General features: G+C 44.2%; 3 protein-coding genes and 1 long non-coding RNA gene across 6 annotated transcripts; 3 read left to right on the top strand and 1 right to left on the bottom strand.

Annotated features, from left to right (window-relative positions):
- Positions 1-25: 25 nt before the first annotated feature.
- On the top strand, positions 26-3,485 carry LOC124259821. 3 transcript variants are annotated; one of them, XR_006893928.1, is made up of 3 exons: positions 26-277; positions 547-718; positions 1,009-3,485. It is a non-coding gene; the product is annotated as an uncharacterized LOC124259821 (long non-coding RNA). The 3 variants fall into 3 exon arrangements; XR_006893930.1 differs by lacking the exon at positions 1,009-3,485 and adding an exon at positions 840-863; XR_006893929.1 differs by lacking the exon at positions 1,009-3,485 and adding an exon at positions 753-791.
- Positions 3,486-3,578: 93 nt separating this feature from the next.
- Positions 3,579-27,892, bottom strand: LOC124259820. The gene is given in 3 exon segments (XM_046694021.1): positions 3,579-4,837; positions 4,840-5,304; positions 27,755-27,892. Coding segments are annotated over 2 exon segments (1,557 nt in total). The 5' UTR covers positions 5,138-5,304; positions 27,755-27,892.
- On the top strand, positions 15,325-15,981 carry LOC124259813 (glycine-rich cell wall structural protein 1-like). The gene has a single exon (XM_046694016.1). The coding sequence runs from the start codon at positions 15,325-15,327 to the stop codon at positions 15,979-15,981; it is 657 nt and encodes a 218-aa protein (XP_046549972.1).
- Positions 15,978-16,481, top strand: LOC124259812 (alanine and glycine-rich protein-like). Its single transcript, XM_046694015.1, has one exon. It carries the CDS (start codon positions 15,978-15,980, stop codon positions 16,479-16,481), a length of 504 nt encoding a protein of 167 aa, XP_046549971.1.

The following is a 27,892-nucleotide window of genomic DNA, read 5'->3' as shown; positions in this document are numbered from 1 at the left end:
ACAGTGTAGGGAACGGAAGGTTGACGTATGGGAAATGTAGGTGACAGTGTAGGGAACGAAAGGTTGACGTATGGGAAATGTAGTTGACAATGTAGTAAACGAAAGGTTGACGTATGGGAAATGTAGTTGACAGTGTAGGGAACGAAAGGTTGACGTATGGGAAATGTAGTTGACAGTGTAGGGAACGAAAGGTTGACGTATGGGAAATGTAGTTGACAGTGTAGGGAACGGAAGGTTGACGTATGGGAAATGTAGTTGACAGTGTAGGGAACGAAAGGTTGACGTATGGGAAATGTAGTTGACAATGTAGGGAACGGAAAGGTTGACGTATGGGAAATGTAGTTGACAGTGTAGGGAACGAAAGGTTGACGTATGGGAAATGTAGTTGACAGTGTAGGGAACGGAAGGTTGACGTATGGGAAATGTAGTTGACAGTGTAGGGAACGGAAGGTTGACGTATGGGAAATGTAGTTGACAGTGTAGGGAACAAAAGGTTGACGTATGGGAAATGTAGGGAAATGTAGTTGACAGTGTAGGGAACGGAAGGTTGACGTATGGGAAATGTAGTTGACAGTGTAGGGAACGAAAGGTTGACGTATGGGAAATGTAGTTGACAGTGTAGGGAACGAAAGGTTGACGTATGGGAAATGTAGTTGACAGTGTAGGGAACGAAAGGTTGACGTATGGGAAATGTAGTTGACAGTGTAGGGAACGAAATGTTGACGGAACAGAAATGTAGGTAGAAACGAAAGGTTGACGTATGGGAAATGTAGCTGACAGTGTAGGAACGGAAAGGTTGACGGGAAGGGAAATGTAGTTGACAGTGTAGGGAACGAAAGGTTGACGTACGGGAAATGTAGTTGACAGTGTAGGGAACGGAAAGGTTGACGTATGGAAACGTAGTTGACAGTGTAAACGAAAGGTTGACGTATGGGAAATGTACTTGACAGTGTAGGGAACGGAAGGTTGACGTATGGGAAATGTAGTTGACAGTGTAGGGAAGGAAAGGTTGACGAATGGGAAATGTAGCTGACAGTGTAGCGAACGAAAGGTTGACGTATGGGAAATGTAGTTGACAGTGTAGGGAACGAAAGGTTGACGTATGGGAACTGTAGTTGACAGTGTAGGGAACGGAAGGTTGACGTATGGGAAATGTAGGAAGGAAAATGTGAACCCTAATAAAACGCAGGGAACAAATTATGGAAGGAAAAGCCGATCGTATGAGATATATACTATTTAGGAAACAATGTAGAGAACGAAATGGTGAGCGCAGTACAAATGTAGGGAAACATACTTCTAGTGTTTATCGTTTTGACTCCGGTTACTGGAAACACGGATTACCCAAACGCCGGGTATCGGATTTAGTGTTCATGGGAATAGCTAACTTCGAATAGCCGGAGTTGAATTTGTAAACTTTGTTTTAGTTTCCATAGTCGAACGTTGGTACCAGATAGAATTGGGAACACGAAAACGACACATACTTATTGAAGCGAGTTAAGACTTCCCTGATTGCTGGTTACGTTTAAATGTGTCCCTGAACACGTGTTGACGCCGTGGATAGAAAGTGCTCCGTAGTGCTGAATCTCACCACATCCCTTGCCCCACGGTACAGTGCATGGTCATATACGGAACCAATCTTTGGTAAAACAACTCGGCTCCACAGGCTACTTCAGCATCTTACAGATCAACAATACAGGTATGTGATAGAATGTAAGTATGATGTGAAAGAATGCGGAAGTGAAATTTTCATTGAAAACATTCATTATGGAAATAGTTATGACCATTAAAATTGATATTAATTGTATACAGAGAAAAAACAATGTTCGACTTACTCCGATATACAGTCGTACTGTCGTTAAGTCCATTAAAAACCTTTGTCTTTCAACGTAGTTGCACCGTATGTTTGTCACCCTTACATTACCGAAAGGATTATCACGATGACCGGTGTACAATACCATCGGAAATTGGCAAACTAGTTTGACAAAAGACAACGTCATCACAACCCAATTTCGTAAAAGAGAATACGTCATAGCATAATGTATTAACATAATAGTACATCGTAATATCCGCTATGACCATGACTGATTCACCAAACCTATTGGACATTACCAAACGATGCAATCTGCGCGGTGGTTAAGGTATCTTTGTGCCCTATACCTTTTTTTGATAAAGATCAGCCTCCAGGATCGCGTCGACTTACATGCACTGTTTGTCCTTCGATCCACGGAAGTTCAAACTCCGATGAATTCATATCTCTTAAGCCATGTCTTACATTTTTGTAAATCACAGTTTCATACCCGGATGGGTGCATTACGTAGTTTAATTTAGACTGACAGTGATACAACGTGACGCGGAATACGATAACATGAGCGATGTGTACACCAGCTACTCAGCTTTTGCAGTTTCGTTAACAATACATACATTCAAATAATAGCAGGCGAAAAATGCCTCCTACGAACAAGCTCCGTAGATCGGCCACGATGACAGCGTGCTGTGCTACATGTACGTCAAATACAGTACATGGATGATAGGAAACACGTCACGGGAGGGATGAGCATGTGGTGATTACAAGTGTCCGTCATTGATCAATTGGCCGATCACAGAAAGGTGATTAGAAAGATGATACCAAGATACATTCAAAGCTGGCTGTGGTCTGTCACTACAGTTTCATACTCATATCTTCGTTTTGGTCGGATGAGTCATATCGAGGATTTCTTAAAGGCGTATGCAGTTAAATTCTCTGACTAATCCCAATGCATACTTAAATGATAAGATTAAAGGGTCAAAATGATTAAAAACTCATTACTGTATTTATTATGATAATGAAGGGTTGTCCCCGGGAATCAGGAAGTCATCCGTCTGTGTTTGTTTTACTATAAGAAAACGGTCACGTGATAAAACGTATGAGCGTCAGATTGTGTTGTTCACACACCTTCGAATGTCAGTTTCGGGTCATCTCACCGGTACACCGTGTAGACGTCTCTAACTGTAATCAGCTGTTATATCGTTTGATTATATATACGGTTACAGCTGACTTGGCCAGCTTCTTGCATAATCGTTGTACAGCTAGTATATTACCGATGCGACGTTAAATACTCGCTCACTCACTCACTCACTCACTCACTCACTCACTCACTCAACAAACCTAAAAAGTAAGGTTGTACTTATTAATGTGTAACTGAAAATGGAAAGTAGACTAAAATACGCTACACTGTGTCGGTAGGGCGGTAGGATAGTGGTTAAAGTATGCTGGAAACCACAGACCCTAGAACATTACCTATGTCCTGATATTGCAATAATATTGCTAAAATGGCTTAAATCCAACTCTTTCACTAATACTTGGTTTGTTTAAAACAAGTAGTATTATAAAACTGGAATCTGTGATAAGATGCTGAAGGAGCCCCAAGGACACGTGACAATACACAAAGAACAATATAAAACGTGCTGTTATGTACATATGTTGGTCGCCCTGCTGCCTTCGAGAGACGTGTACATCATCACAGTTCCTGGTGATTGATATGTGTGGAGTTTGGATAAATGGAAATACATAATGACTTCAATGAAACCTATGTACAACCCTATAGATGCGTGACCCGAGACATATCGACGTGGTGCAGGACATTAGACAGAGAAAAGGAATCGTTGGAGTCTACTTCGTCCTCCACCGGAAGTACCGAGTGATTAGGTGAGAGCGGAGGCCGGAACTGCCCACCGTCCCCGATGCCAATACTACTCCTGTTAGAATCGGACCTGTTCACGTCCAGCTGGTCATTACCAGGCTTTCTGTCACTATCGCTGATATAAGATTTCCCAGAATTCCTTTGCATATTAGTGACGTCATTACTATCATCTGGTTGATGCACAGAGGCTTTGTGTATTATCACAGACACGTGTTTAGCAATGCTGTTTGCTCGGCCAGCCTCAACGTCCGAGTCTCCATTGCACTCATCACACTCCAGTGACGACGACTGTAACGGATGATGCTGTACCTCTCTCAGTGACGGGGTAGATCCGACACATAACTTACTGCCTTCATCAACAGAATCAAACAAACGTAATTCCTCCTTGGTTGCTAGGGGATGACGCGCACGTATATTGACGTCACTTCCGCGTTCATCCTTCCATCGAACACTACACTTACTTTCCGTGGACCTAACGAGCTGTTTACAGTGTTCCCTTACTAGGGCAATAACTTTAGTTTTATCCATGTCAGGGATATACGCAGGATTATCGAAACATGATGAAGACAAGTGAGAGTTATCCACATTATCTGTGAATATATCGGCCACATTTCCACAACTCCTGGAGATCCGCTTCGTCTCCAGGTATTTCGAAGACACAACGTCATCACTAGGAGTCTCCTGCTTCTCTGACCCTTCCTTTGGTGTTATGTTGGGCAACGAAGAAGTCTTTACCCAAGTATCACCAGTGGGAAATAGTTTCAACTTTATCTTTTCTTGCACGTCCTCCTGATATTTGCGAGACAGCATGTTGGTCCTCTTCTGCCACCGCCTGCTTATCTCCGGAGTCAACAGAAGGGCGGGTGTGCTGATACTCAGAGCTTTAAACAGCGTCCTCTTTATTGAATTACTTCGTGGGAGCTCACCATTAATATTTGGCAACGGAACTTCGATACCCCGAAAATAATTCTTCCTTAACTCGTGTATGATTATTTCATACAATTCCTCTTTGGGTAATTTCAATGTCTTTTCTTGTTCAATATTAACATATTTATCAATTATTTCACAATAAAGAACGCCTGCAATTATCATTATAAATAAGCCGCATCCCATGAATATAGGTCCGAGATATGAAAGAGCCTTGATGCCTGGATGTCGATGCATGGTGTATTTAATGTCACACTGCCCTCTGTTGTGGTTACGGTATGGTTGCTATGGATATCGTGTCCCTCTGCAAACATAGGGTGGTAACCCACTAGTGACATGGCAGCGCCACCTAGTAACACCACCAGGCCAAGAAGACAGGAAGCACAAGTTGGCAAGAGACAAGGCATACGTAAATGCTCCCTCAGTTTCAACTTCCGCCTGGCTGCCCTCTGCCTCCTTGCCGCCCCACGTCTCCGGCGTCCGGGTGCGGGGATGCCCGTGAGGCGAACTCTCGCGTGTGGCACAAACATCGTTGGCGCTGAACGTGTTCACACACGAGAAGGTCACAATGACCTCTTCATGGAATAAGATACTTTGTCCACATTTCCGTCCACATATCCTGGCCGGACCCTCCACGACCGTCCCACGTGACTTGCCACCACGTCACTTCAGGTCTTTGGATGTCAGTCATATCCACCTGAAGACAGAGAGAGAGAATATGAAGATAAATGTTCATTCAACTGCAATGTATTTGAATAACAGAATGTTTATGGTACAATTTGCTTGTATAACTGCGTACGCTATGAAATATTGCCTGGCAGGTTTCTTTGTGTGAATCATATTGTTCAAAATTAGAAAGGCATTAAATCGAAGCTGTCTGGGCCTAACGTGATTACAGTGCCGTTCTTGGCACAATGCCGATAGAACTACGATTGCAATTTTCTGCTCCAAATAAGAGTATTTCAGTGACCGCCATATTAAGTCCATTCAGTGGTCTTCATGGCTTGATTATACTGCGCGTTTTGGTAAACAATTTAAAAGTCCGAAAAAATTGTCTATATAACTTATGCAAGAAAATACGTATTGCACGAGGCAGGTATGTCAAATCCAAGTGCTGTTATCTCGTCACTACTGATGAAGCATTGATCCACGCACAATACAAAGAAAGTCTGATACTGCCCCAGCTCCAGTGCAACACTTCATGGCGTTAATGGCAAACAGACAGACAGGCCCTGTCTCTCAACTCTCCCTCTCTCTCAGCCAACTGAGCCATGTTACTGACTTGAGTGAACAGGAAGGACACATTCTGTTTTCTCCACCTCTTTCCCCCTTTCCCATTTCACTCCTTCCGTCCAACCTTTCTTCAACCTTTCAAAAACTGGGTAATCCTTCCCTCCTCCCTATTGCTACCTCTTTCTCTCTCTCCCTCCCTCTCCTTCTTTCGTTCTCCATAGACACGTGACCAGCTTGTTTGTAGCCTGGCGCCCGAGGTTAGTCTAGACCGGAAATGGGTATTTCGAGGCTGATGACACACGACTGATATATAAGAGCATGGCGGATATATCTTTCAAAACCGCTGATGCGATGTTTGTATAATGGAGCTAAATCTCCGAAAATTTGTTATGATATGAGATCAATCGCAAATGTGTCGGACTCTGGAGCATAAATATGCTCCTTTTAGACAGTATATTGACAAAAGTAGTGTTTCATTAATGGTGCGAAAACAAGAAATCGCCAATTCTGAACTGCTACAAGGATTGTCACTCTATATTTCTACTTTCCAGGGAAAGCCTTTGAATCATATCAAATCAAACAGCAGTCCAGTTTGGTAAAGGGCAGATAGGGCTAATTAGCTGAGAATAATTGGACGTCTTACGAGTATACAACTGAAGCAATCATAGAGCCAATATCCGGAGATGAACACGAGGGGAATCATACTGTTCCTTGGGTTACGGGCGAGGTGGTATGTGGAAGAGGATTGTGCATGGAGGGAGGAAGCCCACGAGATGGAGAGACAAGAGATGGGGAAAGAACACAAAGGTTACGATTGTGGTTCTACTACATCGACATAGACTGGGCTCCGTATGATCGGTACAAGAATTTGCGCCGACTGGTTTTGCATACACAAGTCGACAAGTAGAAATACGACAAGTACATGTTGTAGGTATTGCAAGTACTAAGTCAAGCATATCTACGTTGTTGTCATGCTTATAGGTGACACAGTGGCCTGTTTTTCAATTGTAGTTAACAGAAGTAAATGTTCCAATCACTGATTTGATGATAACTGACTTCCACATATTGTATATTTGATATTGATGGTACTGAACAATTAGCGCACTCCACGAGTGAAACAAACCCACACGCCTAAACATCTATAACTTTAAAGGTTGTTCCCATCGGTTCCAAGAATGATGAAGTTCATCATAAGCGGATAAGAAATTTCATTTTAGGATAGCGGCAGGTGACCTGGATTCATGGCTATGAACCTAGAGAAACACAGTCTATGGAACAGAAACGCTTCGATGCTCCCAAAACCAAAACGTTCCAAGCTGCAAGACCCACCTGAAAACCGATGGCCACCATGTTTAAAAAAAAGAAACAACAATTACACAAATTCACGGCGCTAGAAGCGCTCATAAAACCACGAGGTGGTGTGCTCCTCCATACCACAACGTTCCGGGGTATGTCAAGTAATGTTATAGTGGAATGTGGATACAGGCGTCTATCCCATTGAACATATTCACCAGAAACGAAAAGGCCTGCTTTCAAATTTAGAAACAAATAATTTGCATGGTTACCAAGGACCTTTCTACATGCATACACTTTGTACATCAAGTTGAACTTACTTGTGACGGTTCCCAATTGCGCAGATCGATGCTCATGCTGTTGATCACTGGATTGTCTGGTCCAGACTCGATTATTTACAGACCGCCGCCATATAGCTGGGATATTGCTGAGTGCGGCGTAAAACTAAACTCACTCACTTACTTGTGACTTTACACAAATGTAAGGCATACATATATTTAATCATTTATGTATTCATCTTCCACTATATAAGGGGGTAAGTGCATGCCTCTATCATCTCACCATACATCCAGATCAACAGTCGTGTGAGATCACTATTTTTACCCTGGATATCTAGCTAGCCTTGGCTGTTCCGGAAGCTTGTCTACCGTTGCTGCTGAATGAACATCATGGATATTATTGCTACTACCATTGCTATTCTATTGTACATTGTTATTGTACTGAAACTGGATTTTGTACTGCCACTCGTACTACCTTTGTATTTACTTTGCAGTAAATTGGATCTGTCCATTGTATAAGATGATTATTAATTGTATAAATTGTATTTCTTGTGTGTTGGTTTCACACTGAGCTCTTTTGATTTCTGGGTTAACATTTCTATATTACTTGTCATTGATCACATGTTAGGTATGTATGGAAATATACGCTGACCATATAGTAATTACGGTTGTAAGATATCTACCACGTGTCTTGGCTCACTAGTCATTCTACACGTGTAGGATGTGTACACTAGACTGTCGATCTGCCACTCTATGTTAGGTATGTATGGAAATATACGCTGACCATATAGTAATTACGGTTGTAAGACATCTACCACGTGTCTTGGCTCACTAGTCATTCTACACGTGTAGGATGTGTACACTAGACTGTCGATCTGCCACTCTACACATGCGTCGCCGACCCACATACACTTAATTACGACCTGGCGTTGGCGGACTGCGCCTGTCACGCAGCAAATCCCGTCTCAACCTTCAATATTTCTCTCATTTATTTTCTAATTTTCTCTATGACTTCAGGCACGGTTTCAAAGTCACGTGATAGCGGATTGATCTGCAGGAAGTTCCTATACGTGACCTCAGCATTAGGCCTGGAACAATCCGCGTTAAAAAGTAATTACTCTATAAGTACATCCAACCTCTTTAACTTAATAAAAGATTATGCCAGGACCATCTATTCCATTTCTGTAGGACCGATATACCTCTGTGCACTGCCTCGTCCCCGTTTGAAGACGTGACGAGCCGGAGATCTGGATCCATCTTAATAAAGAAGAGCAAAAGGTGTGCCTAGCTCACCAGCGTGTATTAATAATCAATAATGTCGTTACATTACTGGTATTTCACAAGGTGCTGAGATCATCTGGCCATGCTTATCAAACAGTCTGTTTGCAAGGAAATATTGTGGCTTGTGTGAGATCAGGCGAGATTGGATTTGCCTTGAGCACATTTCCCGTCAGCTGAGCACTCTGCTGTGTTTATATGTTTGGCAGTAGATCATATGTACATACAACAACGTTGACAATTACTTCGCTGTATTGCCCCTTTATGTAACTAGGACCACTGAGCAAATACAGAATAGTGTCTGCACAAGTCGCCCACAGCCATCGGATTACCCCTGGCTAATGGACGTCGACTGCGGGAGACAGTATAGAACTCTAGAGACTTCTCATATAGTTAGATGTCAATGGGGCAGATTCATGGTTTCATATATTCATCAAAAAACAATGTCAGTTTCAGAAACATGTTGAATGGCTTTTAAATAATAAATACTTTTATTCCTTAGTTAATATTATGGGTGTTTATGCTACAAGCACTCTGTCAGTTGAAACAGGAACAAACCAGGAATCAAACAATTTACGTGTTGTGCAGATATAAACACTCAAGCAATCGCTGATTTGATGACACGCAATGTGAGCAAACTCTTTGACTTACAAAGAGAATTGTCAGCTGAAGGTATATAGAGCGCAGTGATGGTGGTAGTCAGGTAATGGGTGCTAGGAAACAAACACCCAGTCTCCATGCAACTTGTGTGGTCTCAATAGAGATTGGAATGCTACCCCTTTTGTCAAAATCTTAGAGCGATTTTCACTGACCCATTCATATACTTTCCCCACTATTTTACCCTTTACGTCCAATTCGACATGTTTCCGGAGATAATCGAGGCTAAATATTCTCTGTCGGTGACGTTTCATATTTACCCAACGTCCACCTCGCCGACGTCACCAACGTAAACCGTCTCCATCCTCGACTACAGGATAGAATCTCTGTCATGGCGGCAATGTCACAGGCTGAGGCACTACTGTACATGCAGAACCATGAATGTCAAGTCAGATTTCATTTGTATCAGATGGAGAGATCTGCTTAAATGTTGTTATTTTTGTATTTTCTAAATTGCGCAAGATTTTTTAACCGTCTCCCCAATGTTTTCGATGTTAATTGTTCTACTAGGCCTGGGTATGATAGTTTGCGTGTTTGTTCCATGCCTTTGGCCTTCAAGCAGTGACATATTAGCCTGTGCACATTGTGTAACACTTGATCTCTAGATGGCGTGCTGATGCTATGGGATGATGGATAACAATCTGCTCACCAGGCACTACAGTACTTCTGAAGGAGTTCTTTACCTGATTCTTATGCAGAAAACGATACCTTCACTGAGTCCAGTATACGCAGATATGCGCAAGCTCCATACAGCGTCAAATTACAAAAGCTGCGGGTAGCCCACCGTCAATTACACGGTATACACAAAGCCTAGAGCACGGCGGAAATAGAGTCGCTCCTGAGACTGGAAAGTCGGGGTGGGACGACGGAGCTGGCTGTGTGAGCCTAGGGGTGCGAGACATATCTGGGGATGGGGAAATTACATCAGGTTGCCCAGGGTACAGGCGACAGAACGCAGACATGTCTGGATGTATGAGTTCAGCGAGGCCTAGTATAGGGCAACAACTTGTCTGTGGGTGATGGTGTGTGTCGCCAATAGGTTTACACATATAATCCGTCCTGAACCACTGATGTAAAAACCGGGTGACCTACATTTAGCAGTATCCCATATAAGCTTGGGGACACCATTGTACCAGCTTGGGAATAGAACCCGAATTATCGTCATAAGGAGCCAACTCTCCCTCCACTAGACCAACCAACGAGTACGGAAGGCTTACACTGGAGTTAGATCTCCGGGAATAGCCACAGATACGACCAATACGCAAATTGTGTCTGATAATATCGAGTGAGTATTTGTAAGGGCAAAATCATGGGTTTGTTGTGATCAGAAAATGACCAACTCACCAGCATAATGCAGTTCTTTCAGTCACTCATTCAGCAAGATTCATGTAATAATTGAAATACATAGCTGCAATACAGGAACACTAAACACACCTCACGGACTGAGGACATTTAACACAATACTTTGAAAGCCGAGAGACTGTCATCATCGAATGTGGAAACATTATACCGTGCATCAACTGATTAGAGGATACAACACATGGATTGATGTTGGGTCTTAGATTCAGTGATGCCCCATGAAACAATACAACGAGGGTCGCTACAGTCGTATTTAGTTCACAATTTGAGGACATTTCCAAATTTGAAGCATCAGTGACAGGGTCAGTTTATGCGATTCACGATCTGTACTATAAGTGGTTCCCGATGTTGTACAACTGTGGCAGGATACGCTCACCTTATCGCGAACATGGTACCATCACTATTTCATAGCCACTATGCTTATGATAGAGTCGATATTGAAAAGTAAATTCTGCTCTTGGCAACATTCTGGTGGATGTGGGAAAGGGTTTGTTGCTTGTGTTTACATTTGGAAACGTTCAGGCATGCATACAACAGCAAACGAAGGGATGACACATTACATAGTTCACACAATGCTGAGACGTTAATTGCAACCTTTCACATGATCATAGCTTGATACCTGACACATTTGTTAGGTTTAAATTTGTACAGTGATTAGACATCAGTGCCGATACACACACACGCATACATATATATGTACACATACACACGGTAGACCTTAGAAAGGTACATAATGTACTACAGATTCAATAACGAAACAGAATTTCAGTTTCAATAGAGAGACGCCACAGATACAGAATGACGTTCCACATTTAGTTAATAGTTTCAGATATGAAGCATTGCATCTAATATATAGTAATGATGCATCATATAATTAATTCAAAATTGAAGCAGCATACTTTATATCCAACAATGAGTGAGTGAGTGAGTACGGTTTTACGCCGCTTTTAGCAATATTCCAGCAATATCACGGCGGGGTACACCAGAAATGGGCTTCCCACATTGTACCCATGTGGGGAATCGAACCCTGGTCTTCGGCGTGACGAGCCAACGCTTTAACCACTAGGCTACCCCACCGCCCTTCAACAATGAAGTTGTGTATGATAGATTCAGGGACGAGCCAGTAGACTATAGGTACAATAATGAGACTGTATACCATCGATTCAATGAGGGAGGCAGGATATAATAAATTAAACAATAAAAGGTATTCCATACATTTGATAACAAGTCAGTATATCGTAGATTCAGTAATGAATCAGTATATCATAGTTTGAACAATGAATCAGTATATCATGGATTATGAAGTATGCGATACATACAACGATGAAGAAGAACGTCATAGATTAAGTAAGGAAGCAGTATGTCATAGATCTGGTAAGGAAGCAGTATATCTCAGGTTAAGTAAGGAAGCAGTATGGCATAGATTAAGTAAGGAAGCAGTATACCATAGATTAAGTAAGGAAGCAGTATACCATAGATTAAGTAAGGAAGCAGTATGTCATAGATTAAGTAAGGAAGCAGTATACCATAGATTAAGTAAGGAAGCAGTATATCATAGATTAAGTAAGGAAGCAGTATATCATAGATTAAGTAAGGAAGCAGTATATCATAGATTAAGTAAGGAAGCAGTATAGGATTAAGCATACCATAGTATATCATAGATTAAGTAAGGAAGCAGTATACCATAGATTAAGTAAAGAAGCAGTATACCATAGATTAAGTAAGGAAGCAGTATACCATAGATTAAGTAAGGAAGCAGTATAGCATAGATTAAGTAAGGAAGCAGTATACCATAGATTAATAGTAAGGAAGCAGTATACCATAGATTAAGTAAGGAAGCAGTATACCATAGATTAAGTAAGGAAGCAGTATATCATGGATTAATTGATGAGGCGGCATATCACAGATTCAGTGATGACGTAGTACATAGCAGATTCTGTAATGAATCAGTATCTCAGAGATTCAGTTATGAATCAGTATATCAAAGATTCAGTTATGAACCAATCTGTCGTATATTGTATAATGAGGCAGTGTATACAATGCAGAGAGTCAGCTGTGTTCTGAGATGAGTAGTTTTAGATGTCTGATGTAGCTGGGTACACTTGGGTCTTATTATCTTTGATGCTGTCGGCAACGCCGTGTGTGGACGCTCTGTACATTAATGAGTATAGAACAAAACAAAACCCTGTACGACACAACGTCTGTCTGGGAAGTAGATGGTCTGTACAACAGCGGAGGTGAAGTTCGGGTGGGGGTGGGGCTTGTGTTCATGTTGTATATTCCCAGGCAAACCTGTATACATTCATATACTTTTATCTAATGCATTCAAAATATACACAAAATAATTAAAAAAAATAATTTTAAGAAAAACTTGAAATTCCAACACCTCTTGAAATCGACGACTCATTGTCACTCATTGTCAAATGTCAACGGAGTCGAGAAAATGTTATAATGAAAGGAGCTTGTATTATTTACTTCCTTCACAACTCTTGTGTCCACTGTGTGAACCCTTGTTTTAGTCCCAGGGCCGAGACAACATGGCTTGTCAGCTACCACGTCGGCCAAGTGTAGTCGGCCTTTGAGGCCGGGTGAAGGATCGAGGTAGGAAGTGATAAATTACAATAGAAATCAAAGACACAGAGAAATGTATTAGCGAGGTAATATCCCTGTTCTGACATTACTGTTGGTCCATTAAATAGAGAGTTGGCTTCACAGAACCTTCGGCTTCCTACCATGCGAAGGCATGACCTTTAGGACGCATCCAAGACCAAAAGGTAATGTTAATGGAAGCAAGACTTTTTCTTCACGTTTTACATGATGTTCATTATCTGAATCAGGTGTCACTGTCTGTACGAGATCACGTCTCTACGAGATCACTTGATTCAGGGTGAAGATGAGTGGCCTGAGAGATGAAGCATGGGAATAGTTAGAGGTGAGGTGTAGAGTCAGGTAAAGGATGGGAAAGGTGAGATGGGCTGATTCAGTGGTTTGCGTTGGTGGGCAAGTGGTCGTGTAAGCGAAGACAGGTATTGGAGGGATCAGGGTGAAGGGTGGAGCTGGGGGAGACCTACATAGCAACGTGCTGGGCAGTCTACGAGTGGGGGATTTGTTGCTGGGATGTAGGAGGGAAGGGGATACTAATGCAGTAGGCGTGGTTACGCTGGATAAAGGTGGTAGGAAATGGGGAAAGTTGGTCGGATTATCAAGTAGAGAACCGTAGAAATCAGATTATTGGTGGTAGTGTTTGTGTTTTGGGGTAATTTTTGCATTTATATACTCCGCAAAAGAAAACATAGCTTTATAACGGCAATTATAATAACTTAATCTAGACAAGATAATCCACTGATATCATGACTTGATGGGACTCGATGACCTGCATCAATGAAGTCAGCCACCCTGACCACCAGATGCCATTAGTCGCGTTTTGCGACAAGCAAGTGTGTCCACGTGGAAGAACGAACCTCACCTATTCTCACGAAATGTGTCTCTGCATTAATAAAAACACTTTTTTGGTGACTTCACCTGATCATTTCATGTTTATATTAGGCGACAGGCTTGTTAGGTAGAAATTGTTAATGATCTGTTATTCATGTGTGTGACTCAGGATAAAAAGTTAGTCAAAATCACCAAAATGTGCATGTCTCCAATGATAGTATAACATTTTGAGTGAATATTTCAATGTAAATCACCAAAACAGATTACATTTTCGTCCATACCCAGAACATATCTTCATATGGTGTATTGTTTTTAGAATTTCTCCATAAAAGTGTAATCCACGTTACCCATGAAAATGACAATATAATAATTTTAAAACTGATATGTATTAATTAGATAGTATACTATATTTACATTTTTCTATTGGGACAATACAATATCAATCTAACAGCCACTAAATTTCAGCCGATATCTCACCATGATGCTTCACAGGTTTAAAGTGTCACTGTTTTAAAATGAATGGACCTATTCAGTAGTAATAACTAAGTGAAGGAGGTGCTCTTCCTTTACACTTTAAACGTTTGGTGGGTGCTAAAGGACGTCTGTCTAATCTACGTTATGTAATCAACGTGACCTCATTTCCAAAGGAGCAGCATCTGTTCGTCTGCATGCTCACAAGAGTTACGTACCTTGGGAACTGACCATCCACTGGTTCCAGAAGTAATATTGGCCAAAAGCACATGGCATGACGGAAATTTTGTTCAGTGGCGTGATTGAAATATGCATGATTGTCCAGTGACACTTTATACTCAGGGCTACTCAGGGCTACTCAGGTAAGACAGTTTTAAGGATCTAAAGTTATAGCATGAACTCTTGTAAACATTAAATGATTATTTACTTGTGTAGAGCAAGGAGGTGTGGTCAGGTGTAGTGCAAGGAGGTGAGGTTAGGTGTGGAACAGGGAGGTGGGGTCAGGCGTGGAGCAAGGAGGTGGGGTCAGGTGTAGTGCAAGGAGGTGAGGTTAGGTGTGGAACAGGGAGGTAGGGTCAGGTGTGGAGCATGGAGGTGGGGTCAGGTGTGGAGCAAGGAGGTGGGGTCAGGTGTGGTGCAAGGAGGTAAGGTTAGGTGTGAACTAAGGAGGTGGGGTCAGGTGTGGCGCACGGAAGTGGGGTCAGGTGTGGAGCATGGAGGTGGGATCAGGTGTGGAGCATGGAAGTGGGATCAGGTGTGGAGCAAGGAGGTGGGGTCTGGTGTGGAGCACGGAAATATGGGGTCAGGTGTCAAAAACAAGGAGGTGGGGTCAGGTGTGGAGCAGGGAGGTAGGGTCAGGCGTGGAGCAAAGAGGTGGGGTCTGGTGTAGAGCAAGAAAGTGGGGTCAGGTGTCAAAAACAAGGAGGTGGGGTCAGGTGTGGAGCAGGGGGGTGGGATCAGGTGTGGAGCAAGGAGGTGGGGTCAGGTGTGGAGCAGGGAGGTGGGGTCAGGTGTGGAAACAAGGTGTGGGGTCAGGTGGGATCAGGTGTGGAGGTAAAGGGAGGGTCAGGTGTGGGCAGGTGGGGTCAGGTGTGGAGCAGGGAGGTGGGGTCAGGGTGGAGCAGGGAGGAGGGTCAGGTGTGGAGCAAAGGAGGTGGGGTCAGGTGTGGAGCAGGGAGGTGGGGTCAGGTGTCAAGGAGGTGGGGTCAGGTGTGGGAGGTGAGGTCAGGTGTGGAGCAAGGAAGGTGGGGGGATCAGGTGTGGAGGAGGTGGGTCAGGTGTGGAGCAGGGAGGGGTGGGGTCAGGTGTGGAGCAGGGAGGGGGGAGTCAGGTGTGGAGTAAAGGAGGTGGGGTCAGGTGTGGAGCAATGAGGGGTGGGGTCAGGTCTGGGGCAAAGGAGGTGGGGTCAGGTGTGGGTGTCAAGGAGGTGGGGTCAGGTGTGGAGCAAGGAGGTGGGGGTCAGGTGTGGAGCAGGGGAGGAGGGTCAAGTGTGGAGCATGGAGGTGGGGTCAGGTGTGGAGCAGTGAGGTGGGGTCAGGTGTGGAGGTGGGAGGTGTGGGTGGTGTCAGGTGTGGAGGTGGGGTCAGGTTGGAGCAGGGAGGTGGGGTCAGGTGTGAGCAAGGAGGTGGGGTCAGGTGTAGGAGCATGGGAGGTGGGGTCAGGTGTGGAGCAGGGGGGTGGGGGTCAGGTGTGGAGCAAGGATGTGGGGTCAGGTGTGGAGTGTGAGGTGGGATCAGGTGTGTGGAGGTGGGGTCAGGAGTGTGGAGCAGGGAGGTGGGGTCAGGTGTGGAGCAGGGAGTCAGGTGTGGGAGTATGGAGGTGGAGTCAGGTGTGGAGATGGGGTCAGGAGGGATGGTGGGGTCAGGTGTGAAGCAAAGAGTGGTTTCAGTTGTGGGAGGTTGGGTCAGTTGGACCAAGGGTTGGTGTCAGGTGAGAAGGTGGGGTCAGGTGTGGGGAGGTTGGGTCCAGGTGTTTGAGGTGGGGTCAGGTGTGGAGCAGGGCAGTGGGGTCAGGTGTGTGGAGCAGGGAGGGTGGGTCAGGTGTGGAGTAGGAAGTAGGGGTCAGGTGTGGAGTAGGGAGGGTGGGAGTCAGGTGTGAAGAAAGGAGGTGGGGTCAGTTGTGGGTAGGGAGGGGTGGGGTCAGGTGTGGAGTAGGAGGTGGGTCAGGTGTGTGGTCAGGTGTGGAGCAGGGAGGTGGGGTCAGGTGTGGAGCAGGGAGGAGGGTCAGGTGTGGGAGGGCGAGGTGGGGTCAGGTGTGGAGCAGTGAGGTGGGGTCAGGTCTGGAGTAGGGAGGTGGGGTCAGGTGTGGGAGGTGGGGTCAGGTGTGGGAGGTGGGGTCAGGTTGGAGCAGGGAGGGGGTCAGGTGTGAGAGCACGGAGATGGGGTCTGGTGTGGAGTAATTACTGTAAATATATCCACTACAGTACATGAGTGTAGAGAGAGTGGAGCAGGGTGGAAGTAGTTGATGCCCAGCATTACTAGATGAGCGACAACATGGTGATCATTGCATGTCAAGTTCAGTAGTTTCAAAGTACACTAACAAATGAATTATGCATTTCTGATATCTAGAATGATATGCTTCAACAAACTGTTATAACAGAATATGTTTAACATGACAATTCACAAGTATAAAGCACCAGCGAATCGCTCAGAGCTAATAAATAGAAATCGATGACGGTGTACAGAACCGTGCATCCTGTTTCAGCCAATTAATATCTCGTCCACATACATCATTCCAGCATGAATATTCAGGTTCCACAACTCGCGTCACTTATAATGAACCGTCTAGAAGGCCAAGTGTCACCTCCACACCGTACAAAGACGTGTGATCTTCATGATTTGAGTTGGGCGGTGGGGTAGCCTAGTGGGTAAAGCGTTCAATCGTCACGCCTAAGTCCCGGGTTCGATTCCCCACATTGGTACAACGTGTGAAGCCCATTTCTGGTGTCCCAACCGTGACAATACTGGAATAAAAGCGGCGTAAAACTAAACTACAGATGAGTACCCCAGATACGTTTCTGTAAAATCAGAAACGTACCCTAAGACGATTCCATTCTGTATGTGTCGTTTTCTTAATCAGAACTGCATTTGACTGCGTTATATAAGAGCATACACGGTAACGAATATTTAGCTGTGCACAATGCCACTCGCCATCAGTTGAACGGGGACAACTACATACGGTTTCGGTTTAGGGTTGCGGAATATGGACTCGTCCTCCATTTAGGGTACCGGGCACATTTCTGTATTTTGTCTTTGTTTAGGATACGTTCCTGAATACAGAAACGTACCTGGGGTACTCATTTGTAGTACCTGTGCCGAGTACGATACCGAACATACAATATTACACCGCCGACCTCAAACCCCCCCCATCCCTCCGTCCTGGGTCACCCCCCACCCCTCAATCCTTTCGTCACGATCACCTTCCACCACCCCATCCCTCCGTCCTGGTCACCTTCCACCGCCACCCCAATCCTTCCGTCCCAATCACCCCCATCACCTACATCTCTCCGTCCTGAACGCCTCCTACAGCCCATAGCCGTGTCCCCATCTGAAACAGGCTTCACTGTTTACTAGACCAGATTTCTTGGCGTTCCTTTGAAAAGCCAGCAAATGGTTTCAGCAAAGGATCTGTTCATTGATGGATGGGAAACTGAAGGCGGATTACAGCCGCCATGTCAAGGCCAGTAGCCGGAGGTGCACCATGCTTGTCACTATTCAACCAGAATCAGCCGTGATGTGCGGAATGCCTCTCATAAATCTTGCTGTCACATCCCTAAACGCAGTGCTATTGCACAAATATTGAATTAACTATGTTTTATCCACACCAATACGCGTACGTACTTTGATGTTCAGGAACAGGCTTGCTCCAGTCGTTTTATTCAATTGGATTGTCAGAAAATGTTATGCTGACTATGATTCAACCTATCCTCAATTTTAAAAGTTAAAGTAATATAACCCCCCCCCGTCCCCTCCCAAACGCCCATAACCCCCCCTCTCCCTATCTCTTGAAAGACACGTGCCCGGCTCATGGCAGAAAGGCGATATGGGATGGAGATCAGAACTAGAGTAGTCAGTTTTGAATGATATCGACTAGTTTTCACAATACATGTTCACCCCTTGTGCATCCATTCTTAACAAGTTGCTATGGGAGACTGTTGACAGCCCATAAAGAGTAATAGGAACTAAATGAATCGGACAGGAATAATCAATTTATTACAACAACATAGGTGAAACACAAAGCCTATATTTCCCTGGAGGTATTTAATTAAATCCCCCATTGTGCAATCAACAACAGGTACAGTCTAACTATTCACTAATCATTGCTGATGGCTTCCCAATCTCAAGTCTCTAATCAAGTTGAAATTCTCCTTCAGCGTCATGTACAATGACCGTAATGTTATGGTGGTGCCAGTACTTAAGAAAACACGTCATTTCTATTTCTTATCAACAAGGCGAAATGACATGGTAACAGCTAAGACATTGCTTTCAACCACTCGGTTAGGTTAAGTGTACAGCTCGCCTGTTGTCGGGGGCGCCTTCAAAATGATCTCCACTCTAGAAGGTGAAGTTGAGATCACAGGGGCTTGTAACGCTAAAAACTGCCATCAAGGTATATACTGTCACTGGCGGGGTCTTAGTACTATATAAAAGGAAAGGGATGTAACTAGGTCAACACACCAAGCTCGTTTCAGGGCGAATTCAACAATGCTCACTGTATTTATCCCATTTAAAATTGCACACATTTCAAGCCAATAGATTTACCTACAAAATGAGACGTACAGCACAAAAATCGAAGCAGTTCTTTGGGAGCTAGGGTCTTCGGAAGTTCGAAAAATCGTGATTTGATGGGGCATATTTTATTTTTAGCCAACGAGTTCCCTTGCTCTTTTAAGTGCGGGGCAGGTTAAGGCCAAGGTCGTCAATGGCAAACGGGCACGACACAATTCTGTTTGCGATGAATAAATGTACGTAAACTCATTATGACAGTGAGATGTGTCTCCGAAAGAATGGCGACTGTGGTTGAAATGGGGTTCAAGATAGTTCACTTGTACGTGAGTGTGTGTGGCCGGTACTTGTCCGGGTTTACGCCGGTTCTACTGTCCCTCTGATATAACACACCACTGTTTAACACCAAGTCTGACACAGTGTACCGACGTTTAGTTAGACTAACGCTTAGTCTCTGAATATATATAATTTTGACAGTAAGGAAAAACCCATTTACATTGAACCTGAGGAAGTCTAGACTTGCTTCATTTAGGGCTTTAGCATTACATGGAGGGCTATGTAGGGAAAATATTGTGGTTCAGGGACTGTGAGACAGACTAATGGTTAGTCGACTTTGACTCGACAAGCCTCCTAGTGCTGCGCGCCAGGCTCGGTGAGGACAAGTATCGTCTTTGGGTATAACACGGTCATGACGGTGAGGAGATCGAACCTCAGGTCTATCCAGGCAGACACACTTACCACTAAACCAAGGAGGCGATCTCCACATTAGATGGGAGAACTAATCAAGCAAACGGGCAAATTCATTAGCTGTCATGTGACTGGTTTCACGGGTGCCTTGGTGCAAAACTTGATATATTATTCATCACTGATCAGCCCTGTGTTCTGTAAACCAATTATGACAGTGTGAATAGAAGCGACTACAGATGGTGAGGTGAGGTGAAATTGGGTTTAACGTCGTGCTTGAGAATATTTCGCTCATATGACGACGTGCATGCGTGTGTATGTGTATGTGCGGCTGCTTGTACTAGCCCAGATTTAAGCTGGTTTTATAGTGCTAGCCCACTGAAATACCATGCCGCAGTGAAGCATGAATACCCCACTCAGACACATTATACTGACTCCGAGCCGACCAGTCCTTGTTGTACCCATTAATGCCGAGCGCCAGGCAGGGACCAACAAGTACCATATTTTAACGTCTTTTTGGTATGACGCGGTCGGGGATCGAACCCGCGACCTTCCGCTCTCCGGGCGGACGCTCTAACCACTACACCACGGAGGCGGTTGCGACTACAGACATAACGTTCCTGACGCGATCTGCCAGCACCAGTGCTAAGGTTACTGTCAGTGTAGCATAAAGTAGAAACATAGAATGATACTTGCTATCATGCGTATGTGTCTTATCAATGCCATAACCCTTTCTTTGACGTTGAAAAAATACATATTTTTGAATCAGTACCATGATTCTAGCGGCAAGTGATACATCACCACCGATTATCATACTCATAAGGGGCGGTGGGGTAGCCTAGTGGTTAAAACGTTTGCTCGTTACGCCGAAGGCCCCGGGTTCGATTCCCCTCATGGATAGAATGTGTGAAGCCCATTTCTGGTGTTCCCTGCCGTGATATTGCTGGAGTATTGCTAAAAGCGGCGTGAAACCCAGCTCACTCACTCACACCTACTCTGTTAAAGAATGGTGTCTCAGATGTATGTCGCATGTGAGCGATGGGTCGAAGTAAATACTACTCGCTGTGCAAAATATAGTGCCTCTTGACTGTATAACACCATACCCATAGAGATGTCACGTGACGTCCACAGCCTTCATTCCTTTGGATTTAGCACCCAGATTAAATTCCTGACAATATCAAGGCGGGAATAACAGCAATGTAACCATGTTTGGATTCGAACCCGTACCTTCGGCATGCCTAGCGAACGCTTTAACCAGAAGGCTTCTCCACCGCCCCTCATCGAATACGATACATTCCTGTTCAGATGAGTTAACTCAACTACTGACTAAGGGGGATGTTCTAATGATGCCATTACTAGAACATTAGTAGAACATTACAGTTTGCGTGATATTTGTTTTCTGAAACAGCCTGGTGTTTAAAGGCCACATCTCTCAAGGAGAAATTATGTAATGTGATCTGGAAAGGTCAATGGCCGACAGTTACTTAACCTCCCTGTCACGTGTTTTCACTTGTCCGCCTGTTCAGGCGGGGAATGTGTGAATGCGTGGGATTACCTTCGTTACCCCGCCCTGACCCCCACACAGCAACATCCCCCAGATTGAATAGATAGACCACGTGCAGTTTTTGTTTACCTGATAAACCTGTCAGATATACGGCCACTTGTGCAGACTGCACAGGCAGTACTCGTGTTCTAACTCACATAATCTAATTGTGACTGACAGTGCTCAGGTTTGAATACCTGGCTGTATTTATGATTCTTGAAGTTCAATCATAACTGCTGGTATCCAGCTATGATTGTCTGGGTCCATACCTACATATATCTATATATTGTTATAGCTGCCAGTATCTACAATCAAATTCATCGGTGTAGGTTTGTTTGTTTGTTTGTTTGTTTGTTTGTTTAGGGTAGCCTAGTGGTTAAAACGTTTGCTCGTTACGCCGAAGGCCCGGGTTCGATTCCCCTCATGGATACAATATGTGAAGCCCATTTCTGGTGTCCCCTGCCGTGATATTGCTGGAATATTGCTAAAAGCGGCGTGAAACCCAACTCACTCACTCACACCTACTCTGTTAAAGAATGGTGTCTCAGATGTATGTCGCATGTGAGCGATGGGTCGAAGTAAATACTACTCGCTGTGCAAAATATAGTGCCTCTTGACTGTATAACACCATACCCATAGAGATGTCACGTGACGTCCACAGCCTTCATTCCTTTGGATTTAGCACCCAGATTAAATTCCTGACAATATCAAGGCGGGGAATAACAGCAATGTAACCATGTTTGGATTCGAACCCGTACCTTCGGCATGCCTAGCGAACGCTTTAACCAGAAGGCTTCTCCACCGCCCCTCATCGAATACGATACATTCCTGTTCAGATGAGTTAACTCAACTACTGACTAAGGGGGATGTTCTAATGATGCCATTACTAGAACATTAGTAGAACATTACAGTTTGCGTGATATTTGTTTTCTGAAACAGCCTGGTGTTTAAGGCCACATCTCTCAAGGAGAAATTATGTAATGTGATCTGGAAAGGTCAATGGCCGACAGTTACTTAACCTCCCTGTCACGTGTTTTCACTTGTCCGCCTGTTCAGGCGGGGAATGTGTGAATGCGTGGGATTACCTTCGTTACCCCGCCCTGACCCCCACACAGCAACATCCCCCAGATTGAATAGATAGACCACGTGCAGTTTTTGTTTACCTGATAAACCTGTCAGATATACGGCCACTTGTGCAGACTGCACAGGCAGTACTCGTGTTCTAACTCACATAATCTAATTGTGACTGACAGTGCTCAGGTTTGAATACCTGGCTGTATTTATGATTCTTGAAGATCAATCATAACTGCTGGTATCCAGCTATGATTGTCTGGGTCCATACCTACATATATCTAGGTATTGTTATATAGCTGCCAGTATCTACAATTTAATTCATCGGTGTAGGTTTGTTTATTTGTTTGTTTGTTTGTTTGTTTAACGCCACACTCAACAATTTTCCGGCTACCTGTAAATAATCGAATCTGGACCAGACAATCCAGTGACTGGCAAAATGAGCACCGATCTACACCATCTGGGATACGATGACATGCAGTTTCCAAATCAGCGAGCCTGACCACCCGATCTCGTCGTCGCCTCTTACGACAAGCATCGGTTGCTGAAGGCAAATTTTAACTCGGACCTGCACGGGAAGGTGTAGATTTGACCCTCGACTTATCAGATAGAGAAAGGTCGGTTGTTTGGTTACCGTATCATATGGTACAATCTCCTGGTATGTCTGTCCAGGTATACATTTTTTTTTCTAGAGAAGGCTCTCTGTTGTATGTCTGTCCAGCTATACATTCTTTCCCAGAGACGGCCCGGGGGCGGTGGGGTAGCCTAGTGGTAAAAGCGTTGGCTCGTCACGCCGAAGACCCGGGTTCGATTCCCCACATGGGCACAATGTGTTAAGCCCATTTCTGGTGTCCCCCGCCGTAATATTGGTGGAATATTGCTAAAAGCGGCGTAAAACCAAACTCAGTCAGTCAGTCAGAGACGGCCCGCCTGTGTGGTCTAGTGGATAGAGTGTACGCCTGGAGAGCGGAGGGCCAGTGGTTCGATTCCCTGCCGCATCATACCGAAAGACGATAAATGGTGGAACCACTGTTACCCTGACTGGCCTGAAGGTATCAGTAGGACAGTCCATGTCTGAGTGCAGCGTGTTTGGTAAACTGCGACATTCAATCTCAGTGTGGGTGAGTGAGTCGGTTTGACGCCCCTTTTACCCCTGCAGGACAAGTAACCGAGGTGATGACATTGTATAACGGTGAACTGTATGGAGCTGACAAGCTGTGAAACATAACTGGTGCGCACCGGAATTTAAACCGGCAATCATAGGCTTCTGGAGTACCCATGGTCGTACATAACTGCATTGTGGCGGATAGGACGACAGAGCAGCCTGGGATAGAACGCCGGCATTGGAACACCCAGGCACACACACAAACACACACACACACACACGCACGCACTCGCACTCGCACTCGCACACGCACACGCAGGCACACGCGCGCATAGTAAAGCGATAATTCTGAACCCGGTGTCTTTCTTTGTCCAAGTACCACTGTTCAGGCATAAGTGAATGGCTGTCAAAGCACTTCTTTTATGGCTTATGGTCTTTTAAGTCCTGATACTTTTACCGTATTGTTAGAACGATTGTCCAAGCAAGTGTTATAAACTGTGACGGCTGTCGTATCCATTCCCACCTTCATACTCGTAACTCTGTAGGTGTAGGTATGTTTTGGTCATTTAAGTGGTTTAACATCCAATATTATACATTTATTCAAATCGCATCTCTTTTACACTGAAAAAGAAGCCAACGAGAAGACACCGCCATTCCCCACATCAATCAAGCTATCTTCTCTTCCCAATTGTACAGTAACAACCAATTGGAATGGTTGGCGTTTTGCAATTTGGTCTCACAGCTGTCATATTTCACTGTGCATTTAAAACGTATCCTGACAGCCACGTAGAAAATTAGATTGTCATTTAGGGAGCATTTCTTAATGACTCTTAAGGGGATCATAAAAGCAGCTGACAGTCGTATATAAATAAAGTAGGTCACGCCGCGAACGTTCACATCGCGATCTTCCCATAATACAATGGAAGCGAAACGCTCTCAGTTCAGAAAAAGCAGATGCATTTCAAGTATAATTATCAGACTGAAATCCTTTGATGTCATCTTCTATTGCAGCCCAGCCTCCAAAACATTGCGTAAAACTATGTCACGATGTCCCTCTCTGGCAGCTCACACACATGCACTCACGCTCCTTCATTCCTGCTCACTCATTCACTCACTCACTCACTCACTCTCCCACTCACTCATGCTGTGCATGATTTACAACAATCGTGGGGGATCTTTCCTATCTATGGGCGTGACATAGTATAACAGATTCCGCTGTGAAGAGTATGCGGCAGCTGTAGAAGACCAAATACCCTGATGAGTTTTATGAGTTAAACCAACCGTCTCGGAGGATTGGAATATGTCAGCAGAAGTTGGAAGGAAGCAGTTGCGCGAGAAATAGTACAAGAAATATCCCATTAGCTTCCATAACGTGGAGTTCCTTCAGTAATTCACAAAAAAACTAATCTTTTAAAAGCAGAGAATGGATTATTGATGGTGCAGCCATGATAAATTAGGTCGATTAATCTAGAAAAATAATTACAGGAGCTTATAACCTCATTACCATGTCGAGAATCTGCTTAATGCAATTATCTATACACGGGGAGGTAAAGGGGCAACGGGCAATCAAGAGACATCACAGTCAAACATAATACAACTCAATAACGCCGCTCTTTCTCCACTGTGCTAAAAGATGTTCCCGGTTTGAAGCATTGAATTCATAGTGGACATGATAGAAGATGGCTTGGCTCTATAGACTTAGAAGGAACTAGGAACATTGATGTTCTCTCTAATAAACATGATCACGTGTGTCATCTATAACATACATGGTCATGTGTGTTACGGCCACCTTCTCTAACGTATTGGGTGTTCTGTGTCAGCTCAAGTATACGGGGTCACGGCTCTGTTGCACTGTTTGTAATACAAGACGATTGTTGATTAGACGTTCACTGAAAGCAGCTTTGCAAAACTCCCATTCCTTGAATCATTAAGTGAATGTTCCGTAACGAATCATGCCATAGAAATGTTTACTAACGCGATATGATATTGATTCGCGAATAAAATTAATCTATTTAATGATCTTGTTTGGGCAACGTTGAAATAAAATTTGATAAAATTGTGTCTTCCTTTCGTCTGATTCGGTTTGATATGCTCTGATAGATATCGGTTTGTATGCTGCACAGCGATGTGACCCCAGAAGTGATACAGTAGTGCGCTGCACTCTTGCAGAATGTCACGACTCGGGTGCCAAGAATGCTCTTAAGTGATTGGTTTTCGGAGTAGACATAGAACCATAGTCATAGAAATAAGACGACCAATCAATCCGTCCTGCAACACATGTTCTAAATGATGAGCATTACCCAGGATCCGTCACAAATCCTTCAACTGTGGGCAATATCGCTGCTACACTAATGCACTTGGCGACTCCGATAATAAGCTTATCTCAGACCTTAAGGAAAGATAACCTATTCATTTTCCATATTGATCTGATAAATATTTGAATTAGATGAAGCAGCCTTATTTAATCATTAGGCGCCAGATGGTAGATTAACATGGTTGGAACTTTGAACGGTTGGTATCGCCATTTGCTACCACGCTCCAGATAGGCGTCATTGGCTGGGTCAGACACCTCCTCTGTGTGAGGTCACTCAGACCCCGGAGACACAACATGGATGGTAATGTACGGGTGTGTGAACACGGGCTTCGTAAAGTCAAGGTTAACGCTTTAAGCTACCAACCCACTGAGGCTACGATAAACCACCAACATGACTTCTGGATTTCTGTAAGCTGTCTGAAGGAAACCCTCTGTAGTTCACCCGGTCAGGAGCTTGGTCTTCAGGGTCATATTAGGAACACACACAAATAGGGTGATGGAGAGTTGCTGTTTGGATCTTTAACAATCAGTTATGTCTTTTAGATAGTGACGATGAAATACTACTACACAGAGTCGTGTTATGCCACCCTAGCAGGCTGAGATGGAGTGTTAGCTCGTCAAGACTCGGATTGACCTCCCCGTATGTGTAGCCTATGTCCTTCACTGCGTCAAGTCAATTCCTAATTCACTAGGCATTTCTAAAATGTTCCACTGGCAATATGCAGTAAAATAGTTTAACAAGAAAAGTGTTTAACATCATCAAGCGACAGTTGCCGTGTTGCGGTCTGCTTTCAGAGGCTGCTACCTACCTATATAGAGAGCGGGTAAAGAGAATAAGGACCTCAGAACCTTTAAACTGTCCGTTACAGAGCGGGTAAAGAGAGTAAGGACCTCAGAACCTTTAAACTGCCCGTTACAGAGCGGGTAAAGAGAGTAAGGACCTCAGAACCTTTAAACTGCCCGTTACAGAGCGGGTAAAGAGAGTAAGGACCTCAGAACCTTTAAACTGCCCGTTACAGAGCGGGTAAAGGGCGAGGACCTCAGAACCTTTAAACTGTCCGTTACAGAGCGGGTAAAGACAGTAAGGACCTCAGAACCTTTAAACTATTCGTAACAGAGGGGTTCAACACATTGAGGATACCAGAACCTTTGAACAGCCCGTTACAGAGAACATAAATACTCTTCGGACACGGGTCCTATATCTGCCCGTAACAGAGAGCTTACAATCCCTTAGAATATGTCGGTAAGCATCGTGGAGACATCTTAAACATATTCACGATCATATTTGCACAAACTTCAGCTTAAAGGCATGTTGACAAGTGCTTGAGTGAAGGAACATATTTTGAACACCCATCTTGTGACACGTACATTGAATACGACTAGTGCCAGCAATTATATAATCGATGGCTGTTGCTGTCATGCACCTAACTATCACCTTCTGTGGGCTGTTGTCTGCAGTGTAACCTGATACGGAGAAAGTCCTAACTATCTATACGTACATGTTGTTTTGATACTTACCATCGCTATAAAAGTGGCATTACTTATACACCAGCCATTTGACATTTCAACACCCACATTTAGTGTAGCAGGATACGATCTGCCGCCCACCTGACGTTACCTGCCTCTTATTGTTGACGATGATCTCAGGTGTACTGGCAATCACCTGTCGTACATGTGTAAAACTTTAGGTAACTCGCCTTACCTTGCTAAATGTGTGTAGCTTGTTTCCACGATCGAAAAACCCCACCTCAAGAGGAGTCAAGTCTGTTTCATTGGGGATATGTACATGAATCCGACAATGAACAACGCTGCCATGTTACACAAGCGTCAGGTGAACATA

The sequence above is a fragment of the Haliotis rubra genome, unplaced genomic scaffold (genome assembly GCF_003918875.1).
Source record: "Haliotis rubra isolate DU_JTF1 unplaced genomic scaffold, ASM391887v1 Scf739, whole genome shotgun sequence".
In the NCBI taxonomy this organism is placed as follows: Eukaryota; Metazoa; Mollusca; class Gastropoda; order Lepetellida; family Haliotidae; genus Haliotis; species Haliotis rubra.
This window is presented reverse-complemented; position numbering and strand designations above follow the sequence as displayed.